The sequence below is a fragment of the Rhopalosiphum maidis genome, chromosome 1 (genome assembly GCF_003676215.2).
Source record: "Rhopalosiphum maidis isolate BTI-1 chromosome 1, ASM367621v3, whole genome shotgun sequence".
Lineage (NCBI taxonomy): Eukaryota > Metazoa > Arthropoda > Insecta > Hemiptera > Aphididae > Rhopalosiphum > Rhopalosiphum maidis.
The window spans coordinates 13409497-13427067 of NC_040877.1; the positions used below are offsets into that span (position 1 = coordinate 13409497).

General features: G+C 30.4%; 1 protein-coding gene across 2 annotated transcripts; it reads right to left on the reverse strand.

Annotated features, from left to right (window-relative positions):
• Positions 1–829: 829 nt before the first annotated feature.
• On the reverse strand, positions 830–16039 carry LOC113548954. Of its 2 annotated transcripts, XM_026950068.1 has the most exons (5): positions 15796–16039; positions 15575–15729; positions 9268–9339; positions 4609–4759; positions 830–1802 (listed from the first exon to the last, which is right to left on the reverse strand). In XM_026950068.1, the coding sequence occupies exons 2-5, from the start codon at positions 15676–15678 to the stop codon at positions 1563–1565; spliced, it is 567 nt and encodes a 188-aa protein (XP_026805869.1). In that variant the 5' UTR covers positions 15679–15729; positions 15796–16039; the 3' UTR covers positions 830–1562. The 2 variants fall into 2 exon arrangements, with proteins under 2 accessions (XP_026805869.1, XP_026805868.1); XM_026950067.1 differs by having other exon boundaries at positions 15575–16039.
• Between the last annotated feature and the right edge of the window lie 1532 nt (positions 16040–17571).

Below are 17571 nucleotides of genomic sequence, written 5' to 3' on the forward strand. Positions count from 1 at the left end.
AAATGGCTTAGATCAAAACCGGTAGTTACTGCTTAAAATGTAAATAATACCCTTGATTCTGAGAATTTTTAATTCTACTTATTTATAAGACAATATTTTCTATACAATACAAAAATATTGACTTCTCGAAATAGATAGAAAAAAACAATATTTTAAACAAATATACCACCGCAGTCGACATAACCTTGGCTCGCTACACTATCTTTTGATTTATTTTGTTAGTAAGTTATATCTTTAAATTAAAACCGACAATATCGTGTTATATTAGGTATATATATGAATATTTTAATAAGCTCTCGTACAAATCAAATACCACAAGTAAGATAAGCGCGCGCATACTATGACGCCTGTGTGGAGGGTTTTTAATAAATAATAATAATTTAATTCGACGTATATCACTAGGTATATTTATTATGTACTTAGGAGTCGGTAGACTAAATTCAAACCAATCTTCTGCATAAAACTCAAAATAGATAAATTTCAATATTACGAAACTCAACAAACATCACTAAACAATATAATTTTGCGTAGTTTTTCTTCATTATATTTTTATTAGTTTTTAACGAGTAGTTATTAAAGCTTTGTACGAAGTATAGTTTAATTAGCCTATCTTCGAAATCCGTTAGCGAACGCAAATTACCAAAAGACATATTATAGTCAGTGGATTTTCTTTTCGTCACGTATTAACGTATTACAAACAACAATAAAAACAAATTGGTCGCGTAAAACAATAATAATAATAAATATAAATTGTATGAATAATAAAAAAAAAAAAAACAAACGAAACGTTTTGCGCATCATAATTTATTATTATCTAAAAATACAACTGTTTGCGTGACGAAGAGCTTTGACATTTTTTACAAACCACGCGATCGCGTTTGATCCGCAAGACAATCGGATTAACGCGCCGACGCGGTTACTGAACAGACACTATATAATATTGTACTAAATTTAAACGTCCGACACACATAATATTATATTCACGAGTGAACGATATTACAGTATTCGAAGGTGTGAAGGGTCATACCCTCAGATATAATGCTATATGCTCATAAATACCTTTCGTGCTTGTACAATTATAGATGACATTGTCTAGATAAAACGGTAATGATGCCCGCCACGTTTGCGGCGCATAATATACGAACGAGTTTTTTGATAATATTATTTCGTTTCTAACAGTGCCTATACACAGTCCCGATACATGTGAGTCGGTGGCCTATCACTGTTTAGAACTAAGATTATCTACACGATTACATGATATCAGGTGCACGCGTCTGAATTGTGGCTCATCTGCACTTTTTGATTACTACTACATCAGCCCGTGAATATTGTTTGGTAATGACGACGGTATTAATGATAATAATACATAATACATAATGCATAATAATAATAATAACAACAACAACAGTACAAAATATAATACAAACGTACACGCGCGATAATACGACGGGATATTAAATTATATTATTATTACGGCGTGAGCTCCGCTGTCAGTCTCGCCCCACGCTCACGACGACATCTGCGGCCGTCGTCCCCGGGGCTGATCAGCGGGCGCGCTCGGTTCAGACCACATCCGGATAGAAGTCCGTGTCCTGAAACACCGTCTGCGGTTCACCCGTCAGCCTGTCCACGGACGACGCAAGACACCTGTAAAGGCCCTTGTCCAGGGGCGTCACGTCATGGAAATGCAGCGTGCTGCCTTTGGGCCTCAGGTGCATGTCGTACGTCTGCACCTCGCCCATTCGCCTCATGGCCATCTCCTTGTCCGCTTTTCCCGGGTCCACTCGTTCCCACACGATGTTCTGCAAAACCGACAAAATTATACACCGTAAACCACGATGCCGTGTCGTTATGACTGCTATAATATTATCACAGGAGGGCTTGGCGGCGGGACGGTGGCGCGCGACCACAACAGCGATCCGTATGTTGCGGCAACCCTCGTCGGAAGACTTGTTTTTAAACGACTTCGGTACGTGATATTTTACGACTCCTGCTGGCTTGAAAAACGAACGAGACCGCAGAGAAAATATTATAAAAAAAAAAAATCATTGTCCGCCGACGAATACGCGGCTACGATATTATATCAGTATAGCGCAAATACGCCTCCGCGTGATGCAGTTCTGCGTGTCGACGATGACGAGACTATTTATTATTATTATGCACACGGTGTTTAGATGACTTCCCCACATCACGATGCTGACCGAGTGTAGAACATACAATCGGTGTATTTATTATAGTCACGCTCGTAAAATAATAATTATTTAATATATTATATTTTATGTTAAAATCCGCAAACTTGTAATATACGAACTAGCGTGATATTACACAGCCACTGGCTCGCCGTTTAAATAGTATACCGGACACTGCAACCGCGGCGAAAATAATATTATTATTAAACGACGACGTTTCGATCGCGTGAGTCGTCGGAACCCTTGAATCCGATCGAACTCCGAGTAGGAAATTACAGTTCGTCGTACGGGTCGTAAACACAACTAATGGCGATATCATTTTTTTGCACACCTAACCACACTTGTAATCGCGTTGTTCGACGACGCGCTTGTCTGTTTAGTAATAACGTAAGGCCGTTAGCGAGTTAAAACACAACAAGCCGCAAAAACCGCGAAAAAGTTCTGAATGCGACAATAACAGTATTGTATACATTAAATGAGTAAAACTGTCTCCGTAAGTACACGCGCGATAATCGTCTTATCTGAACGGTGAGCGTCGACTGCGCGCGAAACACTGTCTCGTAAACTGTTGCGAATACAGTAATCTAAATATATATGTATGTATTATTATAACGAATAGGTATACAATTTTAATCGGGTGATAATATTAACGTAAAATAAACACAACTTTCGAAACTATTTGGGTTTTTGAAAATATTTGTTATTAAGGACGGCCGATAATTAAAAATCAATAATAAACGACATAATTGAAAAAATAAAAATGTAATCTTTAATATTGTTTATCTGATTATAATGTTTTTAAGTGACGCTATTAATTTTAAATATCAAATTAAAATACTTTTCCAAATGTTTCGATAGAAATTCGAACAATTAATTAATTAAGTAATTATTGAAGTACCCCTTTTAAAAAAATTGAATAAGTGGAGTGAAGAAAACAGTGGTATATTATTGCAAAATTTTGTCTTACTGTACTCACGAAAAATGTATATTTATAGCTATACTCAACTGCTCGTGTAAAATTCAAAACACTCCAAAAAATGTTTTGTTATAGAATACGATTAACGATGCATGATTTCAATCAAAAAAGTAAAAAAAAAAAAAAAAAAAATAATAAATCTATTAAATTATTTTAATAACAATGTTAAGTAATGATTGGGGAATTAAAATAGTATTTTCTAAAAAGGTCAATATGTTTTTAAATGACGAGTTTTATATTAAAACAATTACCCGGTGTGATGTTCGCATGATTATGTTGTGTCCAACGTTTATCGCACGCAATCTGTAACTGTATTGTTTTTAAACACAAACGGTTCAATAAAAAAATGAAACATTGTTTTTTTTTTTTCATATTTTATTTAGAATCAAACGTGAAATTTCCCAGTAAACTAATAAATATAAAAATTATACAGAAACAGAGATATTTTTTTTTATAACTATTTAGGTTTTTTTTTTTTTTTATGATCGCTTTTTTTCTTCTTAATTTATAGGTTGATATTATATTGATTCGTGTTCATGGCCGTGAAACGTTTTGACGATTTTAATAAATAAAAATATTTACAGTACAATAATTTATTATTACGAGTGTATAATATTATATTTTACGTATAATCTCCATACACAAATCAAGCGTACAATCTATACATATTAATACTATTGACATAACTAATATAGTTACGAATTATTACTGCGGAAAAAAGGGCTTACCGTTACAGCAGAAGGCTACTTTTTATCCAAACAAATTTACGAAAACTGTTTTATTTTTCGAACAGATATATTATTATGGAAAGCTATTATTTGTCTAGTATGTCTCTTTAAATCGAAACTCATCAGTCATCATTTAATCATTTTTCTTAACACATTTGAGTAAGCATTCGTCAAACATCAACCCAGTCGACTATACTTTACTGAAATGTCTATCCCCCCCTGAAAACAAAAACAAAAAGGATTTCAATAAAATTTCCCGTTTCTCGCATCACCACCTCCGTTTACACAAGCAATAAAGTAACAAAGAAAGTTCGTATACACCTCATTATCGATTCCTCACCAAATGTCATTGAAAATTCCTTTTAGTAAGTAATATATAAGATATTTCGTAGAAAACAAAATTTTTATATAATATTGATGTTAAACGTGAGTTGCTGCTGTTTCGGTGAAATAAGACGATTTTGCAATACCAGATGCACTGGCCATACTCACGTCGATGTTATAAAACTGTTTTCGAAAATCCATTTCTCCGGACTTTATTATTAATATATTACGGTTAAAAATCAAGTAAAATGTTAAACCGTGATTAATGTAATATAATACGGAAATAATAATATCATTAGGCACATAACGTTATTTTATTTATCAGTTCGGTTTTCTGCGCCACCTGTCCGTTCCAATTAGCGTTAATTGTATTTGTCAGACTCGAACTTACGGATATCACCGGCACAGTACTCGGAAATTCGCAATTGATCTCGGCTCCCGTCGGCGGCACCAACTTCCACCATCCACTGCCGATTCGCAGTCTCCGTGTCTTTTTGCTCTCCGTCGCTGAAGCGGTGTCTATTCGGTTGTAAAATCCCCATCTGTAAAAATTCTCTATGCATTATTTACTTACAACGTACATGTTTTGTTTCTCTATTTTTTTTTAAACTGCATTTATATATAAATATTGTAAGCGAAATTATTTCCATTCCACTTGTATCTAGGTACTTACTGGTATACAGAATAAATATAAATTTTTTAAACGATTTGAACAATCTAGATTTCCTCTATCATTTTTTAATTAAAAAAATATACGTATATATATATATATATCAAGTATATTAAGTCCGGTAGAAAAATGTAATTCATACAAATATTTTAATTATTTTAATAATAAAAATAATCAAATTTGTTCATTTGAAATTAACATTCATATTCTAGACTATTTTTTTTTTTTAGTCAATTAAGAGTTTTCTACATAATCCTAAAATTGTAGTAAAATTAGTAGAATCATAATCTGATTAATTAATTACAACTACTTGCAACTAAGTTTATCGCTAGATGTTTATTTATAGTTTAATTATTGTTAGTAATATTTTTTTCTAGAGTTTCAGTTTATGAAATTAATTTTAAAACTAAACCGATTTTCTGTTCTTCCGTATACAAAATAAGTAACGAGATTTTATTATTGTAGGAAGCTAAAGTACCTTATCAGAAATCGGTATAAACTTTTGTTTTATTTTTTTAACTTATGTTCGATTTTTGTGTAGAATCTTATTAGATTCGCAGTAGAACCTCGTTTTATTTTGCCGGCCACTTAATAATAAGAATATACTAACATTTTAATAACTATAAATCTTGATCGAGTATAAAACGCGTAATGTTAAATTATTATTAATATTCATATGTCGATATTCTACGTTGACCTTAATTCGTTGTTAAACAAATATAATTAGATTTTTGGTTTCATTATTTATTTATTTTTACACAATTATATGATTATAATCATCATTATTACTTCCTTGCGTTGTTAATCAAAATAATTGGATTCGAAACGCCATTACTTTTCGTTCCCACCGTTCCCACTTCAATTTTTGTCCACTTAACAATATAATATTTAATTTTTAAATTAACAAAACTGTCCTATGTATTCAGTGAATATACATTTGTAAAAAAACTAAAAAGCATAATATGCATATTTTTTCAAACTTATACAATATAGATATTGTTATTTTTTATTAGAAGACTAATTTAACACGAGACAAGTATATACAACACGATTTCTACTGTACACAACAACGACTTTAAAGGCTGTAACCTAGTGGCATAGTATATAATTTCACTCCGATGAATTCAACTAAATACCAGGTAAATGTATACATATAATTTAAGCAATCTCCAGGGAACATTAATTTATTCAAACATAATACATATTTATTAGGTAAGTAATATTTTAGTTATGCGAAATTCGTAATCGTTTATAACCGGTAAAAATAATAATTTTAAATATGAACAAATAAAATAAAGCATCGTCTAAACGTAGAGTATCCGTCGAACCTCATCTAAAAGAAGAGAGGAATAATTAATGTATTTTAATAATACAAGGGAATACCGGGAATATACTCGTAATATCATATATTATTATTCTAGTTATTTGGGTATTGACGTTGTCTTTTACTTTTACAATATTATATTATACAACTCGCTGATGTTCGTGTTTGACTAGTGTTCCACGAGCTTACGGGTCCTAAAAACGTGTATTTTAATATCGTGTTATGAGTTTGATGTTTGTTTCGTCGCAACATGATATCATATTATGTGTGCAATATCAGAACACGGCGATTACGCGCAACACGGTCCGTTTATAACGAAAAATATCATCGAAGATATCGAATTTCTGTTTTCAACAGTTTTATTTTTATTTTCGAATTTAATATTATAAGTAAAATTTTGATTTTGTAGCGAATTAATTGTTTTATACGACGATTGAAAACAAAACTATTCCAGCTATAAATTTGATACAATTTACGAAGATAAAATAGTAAAAATAATTTTTTTTATTATTATTAATTCATTGCTCTTTTTAATTATCTTTTTTTTTAATATCCGATTATTTGACATGTATAAAAAATATTCAAGATACTAATAGTTGTATTAATACATAATAATATTTATAAAAAGTTGGTTCAGTATAGGTTTTTTCTCGTAATACCTAATATTAATTAGGATTATATAATACTCGTATATGCGATTTGTTTTTGATAAAAATTAGTTAACCTACCGTTTTACTATTAAAAAAATAAATTACAAAATTGGTAGGAATATTTTATAATAAAATGTCTTTAGAAATAAAGAGCCAACCCGCTAAGTTCGTCTCCGCTAAAAATAATTGTACGTATTCAATAATTATTTATCATTGAGTTCGAATTAAGCACATCCATTACAGCGACCTTTTCAATGACGATGTACGTTTGACATCTTTTATGTTTGTACAGCAGAACGACTTTTTTCAGCATTCTTAAAATACTTTTAAGTGTCTTTTTATAGGATTTTTGGAAACTATTTTAGATTTTTATAGATCTGCATAAACTTTACTATAGCTATTTATACTATAAAAAAGTCATAAATTGATTTTACAAGTTCAATATTTTCGTATTAGTACTTATGCAAATTGTCCTACTTATATAAAAGATAATATTAAATTATAGTTAAAATATTACACACCTTATATAATATATTTAGGTACCCTTATCATAAAATGGCATTTTAAAACTTCAAATACATATCGTCAGATCCCAAGAACCTGGATTGGTTATTTATAGACCAAACTATAATATTATTAGAACGATACACGGACATAATATATCAAGTAGGTACGTAATGAATATTATACACGAAATTGTAATACTAATAATAAAATTAATTACATTACTTTAATCATAATATTATTATAACTAGGGCTGTGCATTTATAGCAATAAAAAACCTTTATAAAAAATGCGTTTAAAATATCAAAAAAATGTACTTAAAATGCACTTAAATAGTTTTTAATTTATTTTTGTATTTATATTGATATTAGTATATTATACTATTATGCATGAACATTTATTTATTTAATAAAAAAAAATTAAGAGAAAGTTGACTTAATTTTAATTTTTATTTTGAAATTTATTGATTCTTTAATAATTCTATTCACCTGAAACATTTAAAAAAAATATATTAAAGGTTTTAAAAGATGTTGATTGAAAGAATTTAATTAAAAAGATAAAAAATCCAAAAAAATGTAATATAAAAGTTTCATAAATGTATTTGTTGTTACATAATTCATATTATGTATTTACAAAGCTACGTTTTACAATCACCAAAAAAAAAAAAAAAAAAAAATTCATAGCCCTGGATATAACATTTACTTAATGATATAGGCTGATAGACTGTCTCCAGTCAGAACTATTTTGCGTATATAATGATATATTGGGTATTGAATTTAAATTTAATACATCCATCACAGGGATCCTTTCGACATCTATCGTACAGTAGAGCGGCAACTACTTGCTAGACTTGTTTTCTTTTTCCCGAGTTATTTTAAAAAATACTAGGAATTTTTTTACATCTGATCCTTAAAAGTACCGTCTAGATCCAATTCACTGCCAGAAATCATTCCCAAAGTTTAAATTGAATCATTTTTACTGCTCCAAAAGGTGATGAGAGGAAAAAAACCCTATCATTGTAAAATCAATACATTCATCGTTCCGCTCAGAATCTAAAAGTAAGTACGCTTAGTGAATTACCCCATATATATTGCATAATATATTGGTACAGATGCATGCTTGTTCCTTGCACGGTTGTGTTTGAGTACGGTTTATTTTCGACTAAAGTCCACTGAAATTCCGTAACTGCCAAGCACGGTACACAAAAAATTATTGAATTTAGAAAAAAATAACAAGCGTAAACTCGTGAGTGATTCGAAATCGTTTAGAGAGATGCCTAGTGCCGACGAGCGTGTCGCGCGGGCGTAACGTCCCGAAAACACGTACCCATGTCAAGCCAATAGGTTGTAACTTTTAAACCTGTACACATATAGGTAGATTAACTGCTGCGTTTTATAAATAATAAATCAGACCAATTGAAAATGGAAAATAAAAAGCTACAACTGCTGTAAGAATCGTCGGAAACCTCTAGGATCGTCACGCCTTTGCACGTTTTCACGAGTAAAACATCCGTTTTGATAAAATTGGTTTTTTTTTATCATTATTATTATTAATCAAACGTTAATATATTGGCGGTTTTTATGAGTATCCTTTTACGATTTTTACAAAGTCACTTTTTTATAATAGTTAATAAAACTTTTAAACCGCAGTCAATCACTAATCATATGATAAAATATGCTTTCATTATAATTTCCCATTTATGATTATTTCAAAGAAGGTACTTATGTATCTATAATATAATAATGTTTAAAAAAAATTAATAATTAAATAGTAATTCATGACTTAAAAATTTGTATAACAAGTATAAGTATAACTATAGCCATTTCCAAAACTAGAATAACTTATACCATGATATTATATTTTATGCTAATTTATGTTTCCAGCTTTGGTAAAAATCATTACTTGTTATATGGTATGCCTTTCTGGAAGTTCTCTCGCATCGAGGCCAGCTTTTCAAAATACCGTATACCATAACTGAAACAAAAATAAACTGCGTCAGATTGTGTGTGATCGCGATACTGAAAGTCTAAAATAAAGTGTCTAGTGAAGGTTTTATTACGATTCCTACTCAAACACACAGATATATATTCACATACATGAGTATAATAATATATATATATGTATGTGTGAGTGTGTTGGTGTATGTATGCGTGTGTTTTACTATAATATACGTGAGAAAGTGATGTGCGCGTGTTTGTAAACGGTCAAAGGGCCGTAATATTTCGTGCCAAAATGTATAAATACGTTTTAAAAAGCTTCTTCTTTTTGACAAAGAAATCCTACTTTTTTGCTTTAAAGCTCGAAGATTTTTTTTTTTTAACGACACTGCTTAATGGGAAAAAACTGTTTCGTATAAGTCACTAAAGTTTATAAAAAAAAAAAAAGTATATTTATATTAATCGAACAATAAATATTTTAATTAGATTTCAGAGAAAGTTTGATTTTCCATTGCTCATCGTTTTTAATTACATTGTTATTTCATTAATTTAGTTACGATGAGCGTCTTGTTTATTTTTATTTCTTATTCTTTTTTTTTGCATAATAAACGCACAAAATGCTTCGTTTTACAGATAATTTTATTGTCCTAGCATCACGAGACGCAACTACGTTAAATCATAATTAACAAGAATAAAATTCGAAAGTTGTAGATTATACCATAATCGCTATCTATACCTAGGCATGACACTTCCAACAAATTCATGCGAAGGAACATTCCCGGTGCCAAAATGCCAAATATGTTTAAAGTTATATCTTTTTAATAAATATTTTGCATGTAGTTTTAAAACAAATTTTTTAAGCTTTACAAAATTTTTATATGACTTGATTAATCCAATTAATAAAATAAATAATGTTAAGTATGTTAATAGGACATTTTGCAACTGTTGATTTTTATGTACATTTATCAATAAGTATTTAAAATTAAGAATTTCAAAGATAAACTTACAGTGTAAAATTTGTATTATATGTATACGTATGAAATTACTTTTTCGTCACATACATAAATTATGTATATGATTATGGAGACGCATAGATTACACATAGATTAATTGTGTGATCACAAAATTAATTCAGAAAAAATATTGTTACGTTCGATAATAATTTCTTGATTTGATTAAAATATAATATATTTATGGTACTTTGTTAATCTGATTTATTGAGGTTTAAAAATTCCCAAATTTAATTAGTCATAGAAAAATATACATAGAAAAATGAACAATCTAGATTTTTTCTATTGCCCCGTAAATCTAAAATATGTATAAATAATATTTTTATTTTATTATTTATAAGGTTATGAATTAACTAAGGCAATCATATAAATAAATGCGTCAGTGATTTAATCAATAGTCTATTTTGAGGTCTATCGCAATTATTGGAATCCTTATATTGTAACCTAATATATTATGGTATTTTTATATTTTCCACCAGTTTAAGTATTATTTTATACTTATATTTATCAAAAAACTTATTCTCCAATATTTAAATTAAATACACCAACATTTAGACTTACGACGAGTAAACAATAATTCATACCCTAAAAATATCTTTATGATTCATGTTAATTCTAGTATATTCCCAGGAATTTCACTCCACTACTATACAAATATACTATATTATAGTGTTCAATGTTCATAGATATCATATTATGATATATTTATAGTATAATGAACGAACTTTTGTAATTACACAAATATTGTAATCTCTTTGTATTAAAGATATTAAAGTAGGTAATAATTTAATATTAACCGAGTTTGCAGTTTTGTTGCCCGTCAAGAGGGTTGGTTATTTTATACATTATTTTACACTCTGATTCCCGAAACGTCCGGTATGATATTATTATATTGGGCCAGTCACCGTTTTGTGGCTCTTGAAGTAATACTGTTGAATAACTCACGGGTTGGTCAAACGGCCAGACGGGAAAAGAAGAATTTAAAGGGGGTACATAATTTTAATAGGCCCCACAATGCACTTAAAATACAATAAATTCAAACAATTACATTCCCGGAAGGGTGAAGTACTTGTGCACGGTATTCCAAAAGTCTCTTTTTTTGTTCCAAACTAACTAATTGGTGGTTATATTTGGGTTTTTATTCAGTACCTAATTACATTTGAATAACACTAATTGTTCATTTGTGCTTAAAGTATTTTAATGTTGCTGGATATTGTCGGACAATTTTAAATAATGAATTTCGACAATTGAAATAAAATCATTCGACGATTAATGTCAACGAAAAAACACCTCTTCAAGCATGTGACTACAGTGTATTGGTGTGGTGCGGTGGTATGGTACAGTTAAGAAAATGTCAAATACGTGACAAAAAAATCCTAACACAATTTAAAATTCATCGTTTAAATATGTCAGAGCACGTAAATCCGTCGTGTAGAGATTGACTCTTCTATTTTATTAAAAAAATTAATAAAATAATAATAATAATAATAAAAACCCGTTTGAAAGAAACCATTTTCAATGGATATTTTAAAACGACCAATAACAATTAATATACTGACTACATAATAAATATTTATACATATATATATTTCTAATATATAAACTCTTTTTTAAATCAAGTCAGTTTTTTTTAAAATTCAAAGTTCTAAAAGAAAGAAAAAACAACACTATTGTTTTTATGGTAAAGTGTTTCTATAATAGCTCGCACTTCCTTCGTGCGCGACTGTGTCGTATATAAATGCGTACAATATACCGCAAAAACAATACGTCTGCGAAACGTTTCTTTTATTTAAGAATTCTCTGGATGGCGTCTAGAACTGATTAAATTTTGTAAACTGTCTGTAGGATTAAATTTATTAGAATTTTGTCGAGTAGAATTCGCGCTAAAAATAATCCCGAATACATTTTACGCGTAATTAAAAAATCTCAAATGCCGTACGTGTAATCAGACTTTTTATTCTGGTTGATCGTAAAAAAATAAAAAATAAAAACCATACATTTTATAAATTCTACGACGTTAACGTCTTTCACAATATTTTCAAAAGTTTTAGGCGCTTTTGCAAACTAGATTACAACATCTATATTTTATATTCTGTAGTTTAAAATATATATATAAAAATACCCATAAAAGTCTTATTATGACGTGTTGCAAAAAGTATAAAAATAAAAAAATGTGTGCACATACCGTCAGAACAAATCGTATAAAATATACATTATATTTCGCTGTCGACATTCGTTTAAGATACAATAATGTATAATGTTATCGCGGAGAACAATTTTTTTAGCGATTAATTCGATGTAGCCCGTGACTTACCGCGGTCAGGGTGAATGAGCATCGGGCATCGAACAGTGCTGTCAAATAAAAAATCGTCAATTTATATTTTACTCGGTCATTAAGAGAATTGCTAAATTGTTCCTAGCTTAGTTTATTTTAACATACGTAAATCATAGACAGTCGATGCTGAACATAGACTATAAAAAAAAAGATGTATTGTTTTTATATTATTTTAACAAACAATAAGCAGCAAACATTTTAATTTATAAACAAAAAACGAAATTTTATTAGATTCATAAGTTCTTTAAATATTATAATGAATAAAAACTATATTTGTGAGCTAATCGATTTATTTTTAATTTAGGATTGTACCTTCGTTGTACCTATTATTATTGAGATTCGTGCCTGATATTTTTTCCCGATAAAATTACGAACAGAAATTCAATCCAATTTAAACAGCTGGCAACAACAAATGTGTGTCATCGAGTACAGGGCTGAAAGTTTCAGTAAAAATATTGAAACACAAATAAATGAATACTAATGAAAAAAGTTATAAACTTTGTTACCCTACCAATTCTATTTGTAATTGCGTCAATGAACACAGCGCCATCTTATATCTACATCTACAAATTCTTTCCTGTCCAAAGCTGAAAGTATAATATTCATAACCTATCGCAATATACTGGATCCTGTTTGGACTTATAATTATCATTATTATCAATACTTTAGCTATAAAAAATTATTTAGTATATATATATATTATTATTTTAATCGTTTTAATAACAACAAACATAACAACTGTTGTAGTGTTGTATTTTGTAATATAAAGAAAAATTAGATCCTAATATTTAATATCTCATAATTCTAATTAAGCCTAAAATACACGCATCCGATCGTCATAATATTGTTTATTAATAATTAGTATTATATTTATGATATATTTTATGATTATACATAAAAGTATATTATATTATATTATGTATAATATAAACTCTAGCATAGAATTGTGTATGACTAGTGATTACATATTTGTATAATAAATTATTATAAATAAAAACCAAATATATTTATTATTCATGAGATTGAATATTATGAAAACAATGTAATTGCTATGACTTAATTTATTATAAAATTAGAAGTATTCATACACCAAAAAAAAAAAAAAAAAAAGAGTAGAACTTAAAATCATATTATTCATCCAACTTATGAAATAAATATCTTATTTTATCCACTATAATATTTAAGTTTTTTTTTTAACTTATTTCATATGTAAGACATTTGTGATACACATAAATTTTTATATTGCCCACTTACAATGTTTTTTTTTAAGTGTTCATTCAGTACTGAAATGTCGTATAATTATAAAAAAATAAGATTGGTAATAATTGTATTTATAAGAAATATTAATAAATAATTTAATTATCACATGGTGACATTGATTATTTGGTTAACTAAACTGTTTGGTAATTGCTATTTATTTCAATTGATATAAAAATAATAAGACAAAAAAAAATATATTCTTATTTCATGTATACAATATATTACATTAATAGATTGTAAGGATTTCTTATTTTGTTAATGAAAGGAAATAGCTATGGTCACATACAGACATCTTTTGACAGTAAAGAGGTGTATAAATCGAAAGCAAGAATATGGTCTTTTCTACAATCTTTTAAAAGGGCAAAAGGTAAAAGTGAACTGGCTAAAGTACAAAGGCGTACATCATCGAGGGTGGCGTATGCATATCACACAACATCGGTAGATGCTTTACCGGCAATATCAGACATGTCCCCAATATCAACTTAATATCTATGAAAATACAGAAAATCTTTGAAAACGTCTCAAAGCACAAAAGTGAAGATTTCAAAAGAAGAGCTACCGCAATAATATTAAATAAGATGGGGTTCATCCACCCTTTGTATGTGGACCCACCCGCTCATTTTGAAATTGGACGTGTGGGTCAAAAGAAGTCACGGCGGTGAACTACAAAATAACGCGAGCACTTAGCGTGCACGGCTGTTTTCCAGCCTATCTGCACCGATTCGAAAAACTAAACTCTCCGGCCTGTTGGTACTGTAAAAATGAAATCGATGACGCGTATACCACACCGTTTTCGTTTGTGACGCATGACACACTAGGTACAATAGAACCAGTACCCTATTTGATATTGAAATAACGCCAGATAACTTGAGTTTGGTCGTGTTATTGAGCAGCGAGACGTTTAGAGTCATAAACGGCTACATTCTAGAGGTGCTGTCAAAAAATTAAGACGAAGACAGAAGGCGACGAAATCCCATCCAAATATAAACGTAGTTAAGATAACATTAGCATGTATGCAGAAGACAACGGACAAGACGAATAGAAACCTCTCTTATTGTACCTCATCCTTGTAAATGTAAACCCTTAGCTGATATTGTTGTTTTTCAATAAATTATGGGGCAGAGGGTGAAACGATTAACGTCAGTACTCAGTACCATCCCCAGTCTTCGATTTTAAATGTAAAAAAAAAGTTCGCAATTATTATAACATTATATTTTAAAATCATAGTGATGGGTGTACGGGGATGGGTGACTAGGGTGATATATCATCCTTCAAATCCATAATTTATTTTTGTGTTTTAATGGTTTATTTAATAAATATAACAAAATAGAATTATTTGATAGTATCCGGTCTACGTTCATTGACGGTTATAAATCAAAAAAAAAACAAATGGTAGTATTTGTGTTTTGTAATTTTTTTAGAACGTTACGAGGTTTTTTTGTAAAAATATTTTGCTGAAGATTTACAATTTTGTTTATTTTTCAGTAGACATAGTTCTATAAAAAAAAAAAAAAAACAGTTTTGAACCGATCTCGATAAACACGTGCATCATATCAAAAACGGAGCTTTTTCAATCGTCACTCCGAAAAATAATATCGTATTAAATATACCGCCGGTAAGTCGTAATAATCGCTACTACGTCGTTGTGTTGTGTTAGGAATACTCACGCATGGTGTCCCGGGTAGTAATACTGGTGCCAGGTGGGTTTCAGGATTTCGGCCAACGCGACGGCGTGCAACACCTGAACGGCCACCAAAACCCGCGGCAACATAACGTCTGTGCGGTAGGAATGAATAGCCCTGACGCAGACCACGAGTATACGCTGTACAACAAAACAGGTACTAACAGAATATAATATTACAGTTATACAGTATTATTATTGCCGTACAGTATATTGTGCTGTCGAAATATCACACGTCGGCGAATCGGTCGTACAATCAACACGCGTCGAGAGGGAAGATATGATAAAACAAAAGAAAATCGTCACCTTGCCTATACTGTATTATATTATATTACAAATGTGCGTTAAATATATTATATTTTTTTTTTCGTACAGCCGGCGACAACGATACCTACGTGTATATCATGTGTTAATAATATTATCACTGCGTGCGCGAGACGATCGCATCGGACGGACGGCGTTCGCGATGTGCGGAGGATATTCTCGGAGAATCGGTTTTTTATACGGAACCGGAAAATCGCCGCCGCCCGGACGTATACATTCGCGAACATGACAATACATATATAACGATATCATTTTTTACTTCTTCCACCTCTTCTGCCGCGAAATGATGGGTTTTTATTTTTTATTTTTTTTTTTTTTTTGTTCTCGCTTTACCGGCAACAGCCGTTTTTTAGCCCGGTCGTCGTCTTGACCTTCCCACCAAGGATCCGACGATTGTCAGTCACCGGTGCAATGAGATCGGTAGCGCGTAATACGCGCCTATAATGATACAACGTTATTATAATTCGCCGCGCGACGACGTATCTAATGTTATGCGTATGTGATGACGATGATGATGATAATGTGCGCTCTCTCCCTCGCTCAGCCTTGATTTGTTTACCGCGTCTCGATGACTTCGTTTTCGTGACGAAGTTTGTCTGTATTTTCATCAGTTCGTCACCATAAAAAAAACGAACACGCGCGCTCAATATAATCGTCTTCGCGAAGGTCGAACCACGTGCATATTCGTCCGTCCGGCGATGGCTGGAACCGTCGACCGTAACTATATTACACATCTTTTCATCCCCCCTCCCCCCGAAAACCGACTGGCCGTTCATTTTTCGGCCGAATGCGGGAAAACAGACAATACTAATGTAATTATTGTGACGTTATAATCACTTTAACTTTCCTTTTTCACCTTTCCGCCGGCATTATTAACGCGCTAAACATTCCGGTGAATGCTAAATATCTATAAAAAAAAAAAAAATTTATTTTAAATCATGAAGATCGCCGACGAGCACTAACAATAATCGTCACTGCTCGTTATCATATTATAATATTATTATGTTAACGCGCGTATCATCATCTACACGCGGGTTATTAAATATTTCTATTTTATTTAACGCGGCTGTGCTTTGAAACCTGTAAAACTAATGATATACATTGTCATTATCGTATACCTACCGGTTGATGACGTGTTCAATAATACAATATACGCCGATATCGTTCGTTGAACTTTATTGACGGTTGTGCGTACCTATGTAAAATCAATATTGTAACTTTGATTGGCAACGATAGACATTTGAACGGCACGAGACTTCACACAACTTTATTGAACACGCATTCGAATTTTTCGACCTCTGTGGTATACAATACTGTACAATATATTTCTATTTTAGGTATTCTTAATACAATTTAATAGTGTAGACTCGGTGATGTTAGTAACAAATTGAAATTTAAAAAATATATTTTCTATGGATGTATTGAGTAGATGGGCGTTCAAGACCATATAATGTAGTGTAACCTGAGATAAGTTACATTATTATGGAACCTTAATAATTATTAAAATTATTCAATTAGAAGAAATTTTAAACTACACACCTTAAATAGGCAACGAAAGTATAAAAATTAATATTTTAAAATGTATAATTATGTATTTCAAACGAATAAAATTTTTCAATTTTTACAAAATCTTTATTATACATTTTGTCTTACAATTAT